This window comes from Macaca mulatta, chromosome 3, assembly GCF_049350105.2.
Source record: "Macaca mulatta isolate MMU2019108-1 chromosome 3, T2T-MMU8v2.0, whole genome shotgun sequence".
Classification (NCBI taxonomy): Eukaryota; Metazoa; Chordata; class Mammalia; order Primates; family Cercopithecidae; genus Macaca; species Macaca mulatta.
In genome coordinates, this window is record NC_133408.1 from 106023910 (window position 1) to 106037947 (window position 14038).

At 38.4% G+C, this 14038-nt stretch overlaps 1 protein-coding gene across 1 annotated transcript in view; it reads left to right on the forward strand.

Annotated features, from left to right (window-relative positions):
* RAPGEF5 (Rap guanine nucleotide exchange factor 5) overlaps positions 1–14038 on the forward strand; it is a 243076-nt gene that overhangs the window by 81650 nt on the left and 147388 nt on the right. Inside the window, 1 exon segment of the mRNA NM_001194158.3 lies at positions 9090–9138. Coding sequence (NP_001181087.1) covers positions 9090–9138 — 49 coding nt within the window.

Genomic DNA, 14038 nt, shown 5'->3' on the forward strand with positions numbered 1-14038 from the left:
ATAATTGCTATAGTTTATAATCTTATCTCCAAAGGGCACAATGATTGGGAAAATATATGTATGGAATGGTGTGTAACATAGAATAAAAGACATAGTAAAAAGGCATGAGTTTAAAATTATGTTATGGCTTTAAAGATGCTTTATTAAATAAACTGTATCATGAAAATTCACCTGAGAGTCATTTATGAGCTTTTAGTAGATTGAATAATACACTGGGTCTGCCAGAAAACAGTAAGAAAAGTAACTTGAGACATAAAAATTAAAATTTTAATGATGTAAACATAATGTTTTATTTCATTATTACAAAAAAATTAAAATGTCTAACAGACTTATTCCCTTAAAATACATTTTATATATGAATTTTTATTTATCAGGAAATTCATGTTGATCAGCAGTTAGGGCTTCAGAGAAATTACCAATCAGAGGTTTTAAGAGCAGCTTTGAAAACTGAAGACACAGATACACCTGCTCTTTTGAAAATATGTTAGTGTCGTTAGCTTGGCCTTCTCAGAGTTCTTGTAAACATCTGTAGTTTCTTCTGTTGTTTGTACTATGAAATTCATGAGATTTCCACAACAAGAAATGGTTTCCCACAGTTTTTTTTTTTATCTATTCATTCAGATTTGCACCACCTCTATCTCTGTCAGGTGGATTAGATGGCCATAACATCACCAACTATTCAACTGCAGGCTGACAGATGTCACCAACTCCCAGGTGACATGAACAACCCCCACGGTCTCCAAAGAGAACATGCTTGTTCTCTTTTGATAGTGGGGTGATTAGGAAATGAGATATTCTTAAAACAAATCTTTAAAAATTCCTTAGGGCACTTCTGATATATACCTTCCCATGGAAAGCATCTCCTATTGAATCTCACAAATTCAATAGACCATTTCCACTGTGGACAGTTCTGGGTATTTGAAAGTTCTTACAGTGAGCTAAAACATATCCTTTTGCAACTTCTCTCCGTTGGTCTGAATTTCAACCTCAGACTTTGAAATACTTGAAGTTAATGATCATGTTCCCCCTACACCTTCTCAGTAACAACTGTAAACATTTTACTTGTGTTCTTGATCACAAACATATGTACCAGGAATGGTGCCAGGAGTCAGGGTCATAATGATGAATAAAGGAGTCCATTTCAGTGGGCTTATAAACTAGTTTTGGAGCCCTCCAGCTAAAGAGGAGATTTCATTAGAGTGTGATAAGTGTTATAATTGAAACAAGTATAGAGTGCTATTGGAGTATAAACAGGACTTCACACAGGAGAGGTGAGTGACACTCAGGAGAAGATGGTACCTAAGTTGGGATCTGAAGGGCAAGTACATGACAGCCACACAGGTGGGGAGGTGGGGAGGCATTCCAGACAGAATATGTGAAAAGGCCTGGGGCAAAGAGAGAGCACAGTCCATCCAGGGAATTGCAAATGCCATATTTTAAAAAGCTTGGAGCATGGATTTTGGAAGGAGGAATGGAGATAGAGATGATACTGAAGACCAGACCAGAAGAACACTATATATGCAGTATCAGACATTGAACTCTGTCATATTGTCATTGAGAAATCTTTGAAGCGTTCTTTGGGAAAAGGTATCATATTATAAAATTTATATTTTAGGATGATTTAGTCTGACTGAAGAGTAGAGAATGATGTGGGATGGAGAGAGAAAAATTAGAGACAGAGGCCTGAGTAGGAGACAGTGATGGGCTGAGCTAAATCAGGGATACCTTACTTCCTGACTTGGGACTGTGGTATCTGATGGTGCCATTCATGGAGCAGATTTGTGGAGTGCAGCAGAAGTGGTAAAAAAGTGACTTCAGTCTGGGTTCAGTGGCTCACTCCTGTAATCCTAGCACTTTAGGGGGCTGAGGCAGGAGAATTGCTTGAGCCTAGGAATTTAAGACCAGTCTGGGCAACAAAGCAATTTGTCATCTCTACAAATAATAAAAAAATTAGCCAGGCATGGTGGTGTGTGCCTGTCCTCTCAGCTACTTGGGAGACTGAGGCAGGAGAATCGCTTGAGCCCTGGTCATGGAGGCTGCAGTGAGCCATGACTGGACCACTGCCCTCCAGCCTGGGCGACAGAGTGAGACCCAGTCTCAAAAAAAGAAAAAGTGAACTCACCTTTGGAAATGTTGAGTTTGAGCCACTAAGTGGGACTTTCAGGTCCGGAAGGTAGATGGCTGTGGGGATCTAGGGCTGAGGAAATATGGGCTGGAAATGCAAATATAATTGAAGTCATGTGAGTGAATAGAAAGAGAAGAAGGTCAAGAGGGTTGAGGATAAATCACTAAGGCATTTCAAAGTCTTTGTAAAAGGCAGAGGAGAAGGGGAGCCTTTGGAGAAGAGAAGCAGTAGTCAGAGAGGAAGGAGAAAACCTGGAGCATGGGATACCATGAAATCCCAATGGTTAACAAAAAGGGAGTGAGTAATAGTCAAATCGTGCAGAGAGGATGAGGTAAATGAGGATGGCTGTGTTCGTCAAGTTGAGCTACAAGGAGCTGACTATCTTCTGGCCATTCTACTGTGGATACTGTCTACTCCTCATGGACCTTAACAAAACTGAATACAATCCAGATATTGATCTTTCTGGAGTCCATTTTTTTTGTGTGACCTGAATGTCATACCTCTAGCAATATTCCTAAAAACAGTGTTATCCATTCTAAGTAATCCAACTCCCATTAACTTATAGTATGCTTGTACTCAACTATCAGATCTTTTTAATGTGAACCACTATCACATTAGGTGTATGTGTAGCAGACTTAATAGACGTTTAAAATCTGTAGAAGACTTTATTCCAGTTCATTTTGTTAGTTTCAGATCACTTCTACATATATTAGTCTTTAAATGGCCAGCTATTATCTCAGTTACAATGAAGTTAATATGCATATTTCTTTGCATTAAACAAGTCTATTTAAGTGATTTAAAAGATACCCCGAAGTGCCTTGAAACAGATGAGTAAGGATAGATACATTTTATCATCACAGCATGCTTAACAAATACCTGTTTGATGTGATGACAGCAGTTATTGGGGAAATAACTATCTGTTAAATAAACTATTTGTTGGAGAACAGTAGTTTCTTGGCTGGGCATGGTGGCTCATGCCTGCAATCCCAGCACTTTGGGAGGCTGAGATGGGCAGATCACTTGAGGTCAGGGGTTTAAGACCAGCCTGGACAACATTGTGAAATTCCATCAGTACAAAAACATACAAACAAATTAGCTGGGCATGGTGGCAGGCGCGTGTAGTCCTAGCTACTCAGGAGGCTGAGGTGGGAGGATTGCTTGACCCTAGAAGGCAGAGGTTATGGTAAGCTGAGATCGTACCACTGCACTCCAGCCTGGGTGACAGAGCGAAACCTTGTCTCGAAAAAATAAGAAAATAAAAAATAAAAGTACAATTATTAAGAAGCATATTTATTTATTTTTTCTAGAATTCCTGAAGTCCATACTAGCTTAACATTGCATAATGGCTTAAAAGTTGTATATTTTTGGGAAGAAAACATGGAAGAATATTAGATTTATGTTTCTTCTTACATTTAGTTTAGGAAATTGAGAAAAATGGGCTCTGTATTTTAAAAACATTTCTATTATGGCATCAAAATTTAAATGTTTCTAAGATTAATAGATTTACTAAAAGCCTTTAGGGAATTTGTGAATTGGCAATTCTATTAAAAATTAATTTGTAAGGACAAGTTATGGATTATAGTAGGGAAGGGTTGTGATAGGAAAAGCCTTTGGTAACTAAGACCTTTGCCAGTATTCCTCTGTCCTCTCAAAATGACTTTCCTTGACTTTCTTTTTTTTTTGAGACGCAGTCTCGCTCTGTTGCCCAGGCTGGAGTGCAATGGTGTGATCTCGCTCACTGCAACCTACGCCTCCCGGGTTCAAGTGATTCTCCTGCCTAGGCCTCCCAAGTAGTGGGCATTACAGGTGCGCGCACCATACCTGGCTAATTCTTTTGTAGTTTTAGTAGAGACGGATTTCCCCATGTTTGTCAGTCTGACCTCATGATCCACCTGCCTTGACCTCCCACAGTGCTGGGATTACAGGTGTGAGCCACTGGGTCCAGCCCGACTTTCCTTGACTTTCTAATTGAGCTTCATACCTTGATTTCAAGGGCCTCCTCTTCCGGGAAGCCTGCTCATGTCTTCTCAGTTAACCTCTCCCACGGAGAAACTCTCTGTCACTCAGAGTTTGCATGAGTCTTAGCTTTGATGCAAAACAGGTCCGGGAGCCTTTGGATTTTAAGACTGAAGGCACTATTAAAGTGCCACAGGAAAAAGAAGACAGAATACTGGACGTAAGACTGACTCTGATTCTCACTGAATGTCAAGGCTATTTTGTGAACAGTCATGCTGGTTATCCAAGATTGAAAGCCAAAACATTTCAACACGTTTCTGACTCTAGTTTCTCATGGGTAACTAGGGGAGAGGGAAAACTTTGGGATATGTTTTATCAGTCCTTTAATCATCCTCTATTTAGACATTTACAAGGCCAAATATAACTGTCAGCTGCAAGTGTTTTGAATTGCATAGTTGTTTTATGTTGAGTAAACTATATTTTAAATTAAACTTGAAGCTTCTTAAAAAGCCTCCTTGCAATTTTCTTTGTACTTGAATAAATCTTGTCTGTCGAACTGCTACTATAGTAAGTGAATCTTATTTGATTGGATTATAGCATAATTTTATATCTAAATACAGTAAAGGCCATGTTCCTTTACAAATGAATTAAATTAGAGGAGGACAAAGTACAGACTAAAAATTCTCAGTTGAAATGAAGGTCGAAATATGGGGCCTTGGAGAAAGTAAGATACTTGTTGAATAGAGCAGTGAGTTCTCACCCTGGATGCAATGGAATCACCTACGAAGCTTGGAAACAACAACACACACTGATGCCTGGTTCTCTCCCGAGATTCTCATTTAGTTGAGGCCCAAATATCAGTATTTTTTTAAACCTCTCCAAATGATTCTAATGTGCAGTCAAGTTTGAGAACTGCTGAACTAGATGAAAACTCAAGCTATTTAAAGAAAGCTCTTCCTAGTAAGCAGACGAAAAGTAGTGACCAAATAGCAATTGGAAAAGAAGAAACATGAGAAAAAGATGAGGGAGGGAAACTTTAATGTAAAACTAGTAGAGGTTTACAGTCCCTTATTCACAGTCCTATAATATAAAAACTCTGAAAAACGAAAGTTCTTCATAACTAACTTGGTGGCAAAATAAAAAACTGAACGTATTTGGTGGCAAAACTCTAGGCTTTTTCTAGTCTTCCTTTATCCCATTTGGTTTGAATAGTAATGCATTTCATGGAAGAAATATTAATGTATCTGACTACAAGTTGCTGCCCCAGACCTCACTTAAGATACCTTTCTGAAATATGTAAAATTTTGAATTCTGAAATACATCTAGTCCCAGGGGGTTTTGAAAAGGAGTTATGGATTATAGTAGGGAAGAGTTGTGATAGGAAAAGCCAAGCTAATAATTTACTGTTTCTGTCAGATTTAGAACAATGCATTTTTTTTCTAATGACCTGGGCAGGGGTTTTGTATCCTCATTGAATAGAAACAATGGCCAGTATCAGAACATGGTTCTACATTTGGTATATTTCTCAAGCCTAACCTAACAGTGGCTCTATTTTGGGCATGATGAGAGGAACTCAGGTTTGCCAACAACACAGTTAGATTACAGTAGAAAAATCATCATTGTCCTATAAAAGACTCTTCAGCATAACAAATGACTCCAGAATCTAGAGATTTGAAACGTGTATTTATTATGTTAGTACTGGGTCTGTCCCACAGACCTTGGCAGGTGGATGAAAGGAGTACTCAGACACAGGTAAGCAGTGTAAGAGCACCTAGGTGACTGCCTGGCTCTACTGGCCAGAGAGTACCCCTGAGAAGCTGAAGCTGCTTGCTTTTATTCAGTACAGGCGCAATGCGGAAAACCTGGAGCCAACACAACCTGTAGGTAATTAACATTCATTGTTCCCCTTTCAGGGAACGTCAGGTGTACACAGATGATCAAAGGTCAATTCCTGGTCAGCATAAGTAAACAAGCTTGTTTAAGATAAATTCCCCCACAGTCCTTTGTACCTACTCCTTGCCCTCTGCCTCAGGGTTATAGAACAGCTGCCTTCACCTGTTCTCTGCCCCCGCCCCCCCCGGGTTGTGCAGAACCTTCCGACCTTTCAGAAGGTTTGTGTCCTTTCCCTGTAGTTTCTCGCACCACTCTGACCGATCCCCCACATGTTAGGAGTTTGGAAGCACCTTAGCTAGGTAGTTCCCGCTCAGGGTGTCTCAGGAGGTTGTGGTCAGAATGTTAGCCAGAGCCTCAGTTATTTGAAGGCTCAACTGGCACTGGAGTATGACATTTCTTTTCCAATGCCAACAGGTCCCTTATTAGCACACGAAGAAAAGTGTAGTCCCTGTTTAAGTAATTGCTCAGAGTTTAAGGTTTTCAATTCAGTTTCATATAAACCTAACAATTATATGCAAAGGCCAACTTTGAATCCTTCTAACATGTTCTGAAGACTTCTGCTGGGAGTAGCTTATGCCAAGGACATGCCTTCTCTGAGTTTTCATTGTCCTCCCTTGGGAAGTTTTTTCTCTCCCCTGGGTCCTTTCTGTATTTTCTCCTTCTGTCTTTGTATAAATAGGGTTGTCTCTTTAGCCACCTCTTGTGGGCTAATGAGTGTCAATTGCCCAGGATAATGTGAAGAAAAGGCAAACAGGTCTCTGCCTCAGTGGAGTTCCCAGCCAAAATATAGGCATTAGTCACACAACTTTAAATGATTGATTGATTGCTAGGTCATTTAAAAAAACAAAAAAGAACTGTGAAGATCCTATAGCAGCATAAAAGGGATCTTACCCAGTGTGTGCTCTGCTTGATCAGTACTTTTCCGTTTGTGTCTTGTAGGAAGACGAACCTATCTTTGGGTTTTATTTTGTTTTGTTTTGTTTTGCCAAAACCTTTTTCCTTCCTAGTGCAGAAACATGGAAGCTATCCTACATCCTACTTTGCATAAAATACTCGTATCCTCGCATGGCAGAGGTTCAGTGGATGTGGTGTAATACAGTACAGTAATCTCATTTATTTTATGTTAAAAAGCAGCCTAGGTTCTAAGTTGAACTGTGAAGTTCTTTGTGCCTTTCTCGCTGCCCATCTCTCACCCTCCCAGTGCCCTGGAAATGCTCCAGTTTTTGCTTGCTCATCTCATTCTTTCCTTTCTTTCTCTGTCAATTCTTTGAAAAGCTGTAGTGTTATACATTGGTGGGAATATAATCCTTTCCTTTTCTGAGCTGTTTCTATTTTGGGCATCATTTTCTAATTGGAAAAGGAAAAACTGAGAATCCCATAAAGGGATTTCAGGTGTGGAAAATTAAAAGAGGAAGCTGGAGATGACTGGTTTTGATCCTTTGTGAACAAATTAAGTGATCCACCTCGTGCATCATTTTCCATCTTTGCCTTCTCCCTGTGTGTGTGCCACAGTGGCGTTTTCCCTGGGAGGTCATAGAATCTGGAAACCAGTGACAAGACCCTTGTGAATGTTTATAATCTGCCTCTTTATCCCAACTCCAAATATTTGTGACACTGAATGAAGAAAATCCTAAAAAGGGCTGGTAATACTACAATAAACCTTACAAACAATTTAAAATATGTAAAATATGCAGTAATTGATATTTTTACTTTGATGCTTTTTAAATTTATTTGAGTATACATACCAGTACTTATAAAGGTTTTCTTGTGGTCATTCATCACTTCTGTCTGCCTCAGTACTCTTCCCGCTGAGTTCTTTAACTGTAAACTTTCCAACTGTGAGCATTTTCAGAGCTCAAACTCTTAAGGTTGGAGAAGAACTGATTGTCTTTTCACTGCTGTGTAATTTTCCTGAGAGAATCTTAAGGTGTCAAAGAATCAGCTAAATTAAGACTATGCGTTTTTGAATAGCTTTCACGTAGCCCATCAGGGAAAGCATGGCAATAAAGACAGTACATGGGACAGACTGCCTTCTGCAGGGGTGATAATGCCCTGGCCATTGACAAAGCAGTCCTCGGTGGAGTCTCAGGGTCTAGCATATTGCTACACTTGCCTTCCAGTAAATGAATGTAGATTACATTAATTTGAATAGCAAATCTGCAATTTAACCTTGAACTCCCTTGTTCTCACTTTAAAGTGTCATTACTGCAATATATTCAGCTGCCTGATACCCCCATCCCTCAGAAAAAACCCAACCATCACCAGTTCCAAACACCTGAACACACAAACTTCTGAGCTTGAGAGATTGTGTCCTGAAGAGGAGAGATCTTCCTCGTTATGGAATTTTTATTGATACCTTCATGTTATCTTTGAAAGTGACTGTGCTTACCTTTTTTGTCGCTGTTTCATGTTCTGCTTTGAAAATGTTTTCAAGGAAGGATTTAAGTGTTCGAAGTGGGAAAGATGAGAGTGAGATTAAGTGCTAAAAACTTTGGACAAGTAAGTAGGGTTTAAGACATTTAGGATTTTAAAGGTCATCTAGTCTGTTCCCATTTCACCTGCCCTATGCATTGATGACGCTTGCTTTTATGTGGCATATTATCCAAAAGGGTTGCTGTAAACCTGTCAGGCTTGCAGTGAACATTCATTATATTTGAGCAGAGGTCCAATTAAACCAGGATTACCTATATCAACTTTACTAGAATTTCTGTATAAACTAGCATCTTTGAGAGGTAAATAATATTTAATCTTTGTTATGGTATCATGTATATTTTAATAATTTAATTCATAATTGCATTATATCTGAATGTTATATAGTTTTTTTTTTTAGGTACTTCCCATCGTCACAGTGTAAATACCAGTGTTTTACAATATATACATTCTGGCAACTGTCTAACTTTTAAAAAAGTAATTCAATATGATTCTTCTGAAAGTTCCTATGCAGAGGTTTTTCCACGTACTAAAAACAAGCAAAAATCAAAAAAGTGCTGGCAGCAAACTTCGGTTTAATTGCAACAGCTCTGAATTTGGGCTGCATATCTAAAAACAAAGTACTGCTTTTGATGGCTACATTTTTCTTCTTCTAATTTGATTTTTCCCCCTAATATTTTATTAGGTGCAGAGAGAGCTAGCAGCTGTGATTGCTTTGAAAGCAAGGAAGTCTGGTAAGTTGTCTTTTGTGGGGCTGGAGGAAGATTCTAATTCTTTGGGGGTATTTCACATATCATCTGGTAGTGTGCAGTTGAGTGTATCTCAGGAAGCTGTGGTGTAGAATGCAAAGAATTATCCCCATTTGTTTTTAAAAATCATTTGTTCTACCATCAGAATAGCACAGGATGTTATATGTAGTTTTTTAAGATAAAGTGTCACTGCTTTGCTCTAATCTATTTTTGATTTCAAGAAAAAATGAAATTTAAAGTTAAAAATATGTTTGTAGCCCATTGCAACCATATAAGGATCTAGGTACATGACAAAGTAAGCCAATCACCTTGTATTATGTATCTTAATGACAAAGGACAATGGATACTATAGAGGTGGTCTTTTTTATAAGGCTTTAAAAACTCAAAGTAGTTCCTTCTAAAAATAATTGAATTGCTTAATGACATTTCAAAGCAAACATTACTCCTAGGATTGATTGATAGGCCTGATTCCTCATACCTGTAGGATATAATCTGTGGAAGTAACATGTGGAAAGGAAAAGGGGGCTTTCAAATACATTTTAAAGGAGAAAAAACATAGTCTGCTAGAATTCAATATGAAATGGAGACTCACTGAAGTAGAAAAATGCTTGCTTAGATGGGAGGAATGTCAGTAGGAGGCATCCTTTGCTGTTCCTCCCTTCAGAGGGAGGAGGTCAGTGCTGAATGGAACGAAAATCAGAAGGGAGGTACTTCTTGGATAATGTTAAACTAGACTAAAACATTTCAGGCGGAAATACTATGACAAAATAAAAGTGATGACCAAACTTGAAGAAATAAAATGGAATGGAAATGTCTCAGGAACACAAACTGTACATTTTATATCTTTCTTTTTCCAGTTAGAAACCCTAAGAATTTGATTTTTTCTTAGTTACTATTTGAACCAAACAGACCTTAGTGTGAATTAGCTTATTACATTCATGTTACTTTCTTTGTTGGTTTGGCGGATGTTGAGGACATAGAGACTGGAAGCTATAAAGGTAGTGGGGAGGAGGATGCAAGGAATAGCAATCTTGGGTATTGAACAGAGGGCAGCATGAATAGGGCTTCCCAGTGAACAGCATTATTTATATTTGCAGAGGTGGAGGCCAAGATAGAGAAAGGACATCAATAAAGTTTGCAGGAGGGAAATGCAAATCAAAATCACATTGAGATTTCTCCTATCCCAGCTAGAATGGCTATTATCAAAAACACAAAAAATAATAGATGCTGGCAAGAATGTGGTAAAAGGGAAACTCTCATACATTATTGGTAGGAATGTAAACTAGTACAGCCACTATGGGAAACAGTATGGAGGTTCTTCAAAAATGTAAAAATAGAACTACCATATGATTCAGCAATCCCATGGAAATGAGTATATCAAAGAGATATTTGCACTCCCGTATTTATTGCAGCACTATTCACAATAGGCAAGATGTCGAATCAACTTAAGTATGTATCAGCAGATAAATGGATAAAGAAAATGTGGCACATATACTCAATGAAATATTATTCAGCCATGAAAAAGAATAAAGCCTGTCGTTTGTAGTATCATGGATAAGCCTGGAGGACATTATGTTAAGTGAAATAAGCTAGGCACAGAAAGACAAATACTACATGTTTTCGCTCATATGTGGCAGCGAGAAAAGTTGATCTCATTGAGATGGAGAGTAGAATGATGGTTGCTAGAGGCTGGCAAGGGTAGGAGGGATGAAGAGTTGGTTAATGGGTACAAAAATACAGTTAGAGGAGTAAATTCTCTACTGTTCAATAGCACAGTATCGTGGCTATAGTTATCAAAAATGTATTGTATATTGCAAAATAACTAGAAAAGAAGGTTTGAAATGTTCTCAATACAAATGGTATATGTTTGAGATGATGGATATCCCAACTACCCTGATTTGATTATTACACAATATTTGCATGTATTAAAATATGTACCATATAAATATGTACAATTATTATTTATCAAAAAAGTAACTCTAAAAAAAGATTGTAGGAGGGATGGCCTAGAAATAAATTCTGCTGGAGCTGATCTTGATTCCTGGGTCATGATAAAGAGACAAGTGTATAGTCTGTACAAGTTGGGATGACAGTGTCTTGAAGGATAGGATTTGATTTTTTAAATTTTCAGAATAAAGTAGAGACATAATCAAAAACTTACAGCACGTCATTGCCAGAGAAAGAGCAAGTAAATACAGTTAGGGAGGCTGGAGAAGGGGGTGGCTGATTTACACGGAGTGGGATGGGAAAGCCTCTGATTTGGAGATTTTTGAGCCAACACCTAAAGTCAGTGAGAGAGAGAGCCCTGTGGCTATCCACAGAGCATTTGGACAGACACATTGCGTCAGATGGGTTTGAGAGATTGCAAGGAGGCAAGTGAATGAGGCTGAGAGAGGTAGCTTCGCAATGTCAGATGAAGAAGTTTCAACTTTCTGGAGGTGAAGGGAGATGAAGATGAGCAAGCAAGACCCATACATATTAGATTGCATAATGTCAAAGACTGGTGTGAAGTCAATTTTATTATGTTGTGATGTCACTGTATGAGATTAGCATGTCTGTTTCCCGTACTTATTTGATCAGTGGAGCTTGGAATGTGAATACAATTTTGACAACTTCTCAGGGACAGAGTAAAGTGATCTCACACACTTATACTATGATGGGGACATCAATTCATAGTTTTTCAGAAAAGCAGTTGTTCAGTATATTCCAGTAACTCTATAATCCAATAGGTTTATATGACTGGAAGTCTGGCTGTAAGACATAATCAGAGTTGCATGTGAAGATTAAGATCGAAGAATATCTGTTGCATTGCTTTTTTTTTTTTTTTAAACAAAGTAGTAACAATCCTTAATTCCCTATGATAAGGAAATAATAAAATTGATAGATCAGTGCACTGGAATATTAAACAGCTTTTAAAATGATATTTGGAAGAATTTATATAGTTATTTTTTCAGTGAAAAAGTTGTATACAATAGCATGTATTCTCTTTTTCATGATGAAAATAGCTTCGTTTATTTTTTCTTGCTATCATAGTAGAGCATACTCATTGAAAAAATCTTTTATAATACATAAATGTATGAAGAAGAAATTTAACAGTTATGTATCATTTCACCAATATAACCACTAATACTCTTGTTTTATTTATTTCCAAACATTTTTTAATTTTAATTTTAATTCTTTGTATTTTGGCTATTTCCATTTTTTTTTCCTTTTTCCTTTTTTTTTTGGTTGTTGTTTTTTGAGATGGAGTCTCGCTCTGTCACCTAGGCTGGAGTGCAGTCGCGCGATTTCGGCTCACTGCAACCTCTGCCTCCCAGGTTCAATTCTCCTGCTTCAGCCTCCCTAGTAGCTGGGACTGCAGGCATGTACCACCACACCGGGCTAATTTTTGTATTTTTAGTAGAGACAGGGTTTTGCCATGTTGGCCAGGTTGGTTTTGAACTCCTGACCTTAGGTGATCCACCCGCCTCTGTCTCCCAAACTGCTGGGATTATAGGTGTGAGCCACCGCACCTGGCCACCAAACTTTTTAAAATTAATATGCAGATATTATATATTATATATTAATATGCTGCTGATTTAATAAAAGGATCATCTTATGTATGCTCTTTTGCGATAACTGTAGATTTGCACACAATTGTAATAAATAATACAGACAGATCCAGAGTATCTTTTACGCAGGTTCCGCCAATGGTAACATTTTACAAAACTACAGTAAAATATCACAACCAGGACATTAACATTTTCACCAACACAGAGATCCCTTATGTTGCTCCTTTATAGCTACACTGACTTTCCACTACCTCTATTCTCTTCTTAACTCCTGGCAGTGACTAATCTGTTCTCTATTTCTGTCATTTCAAAAATATTATATAAATAGAATCAGACAGTATATAACCTGTTGAAATGGGCTCTTTTCACATGGCATGATTTTCTAAGCTTCATTCAGGTTGTTGAATATATCTATAGCTTTTTCCTTGTTTTTGTTTGTTTGTTTGTTTTGAGATAGGGTCTCACTCTATCTCCCAGGCTGCAGTGCAGTGGCACAATCTCGGCTCACCAAGGCTAAAGCAATCTTCCCACCTCAGTCTCCTGGGTGGCTGGGAATACACCACTACACCTGGCTAATTTTGTTTATTTTTTTGTAGAGACAAGGTCTCACTATGTTGCTCAGGCTGAGTACTTTCCTTTTTATTGCTGAATAGTGTTCCGTGGCATGAATGTGCCATGATACTTTTAACCATTTACCAATTGAAGGACATCTGGGTTTCTTTTTTTTTTTTGAGACGGAGTCTCACTCTGACGCCCAGGCTGGAGTGCAGTGGCCGGATCTCAGCTCACTGCAAGCTCCACCTCCCGGGTTTACGCCATTCTCCTGCCTCAGCCTCCCGAGTAGCTGGGACTACAGGCGTCCGCCACCTTGCCCGGCTAAGTTTTTTCTTATTTTTTAGTAGAGACGGGGTTTCACCGTGTCAGCCAGGATGGTCTCGATCTCCTGACCTCGTGATCCGCCCGTCTCGGCCTCCCAAAGTGCTGGGATTACAGGCTTGAGCCACCGCGCCCGGCCGACATCTGGGTTTCTTCCAGTTGTTTTGCTATTTTGAATGAAGCTACTACAAATATTCCTGTATAGGTTTTTTTGTATGTGTGAGCCTGTCTTCATTTCTCTGGAATAAATGCCCAGAAGTACAATTGCTGGGTTCTATGGTTATATGTTTAGGTTTTTGAGAAACAGCTAAACTATCTTTCACAGTAGCTGTGCAATTTTTTACATTCTCACTGGCAATCTATAAGTGCTCCAAATTCTCTCAGATTCTCTGCATCCTTGCCAGTATTTGGTATCGTTATTATTATTATTCTTATTTTTAATTTTAGCCATTCTGATA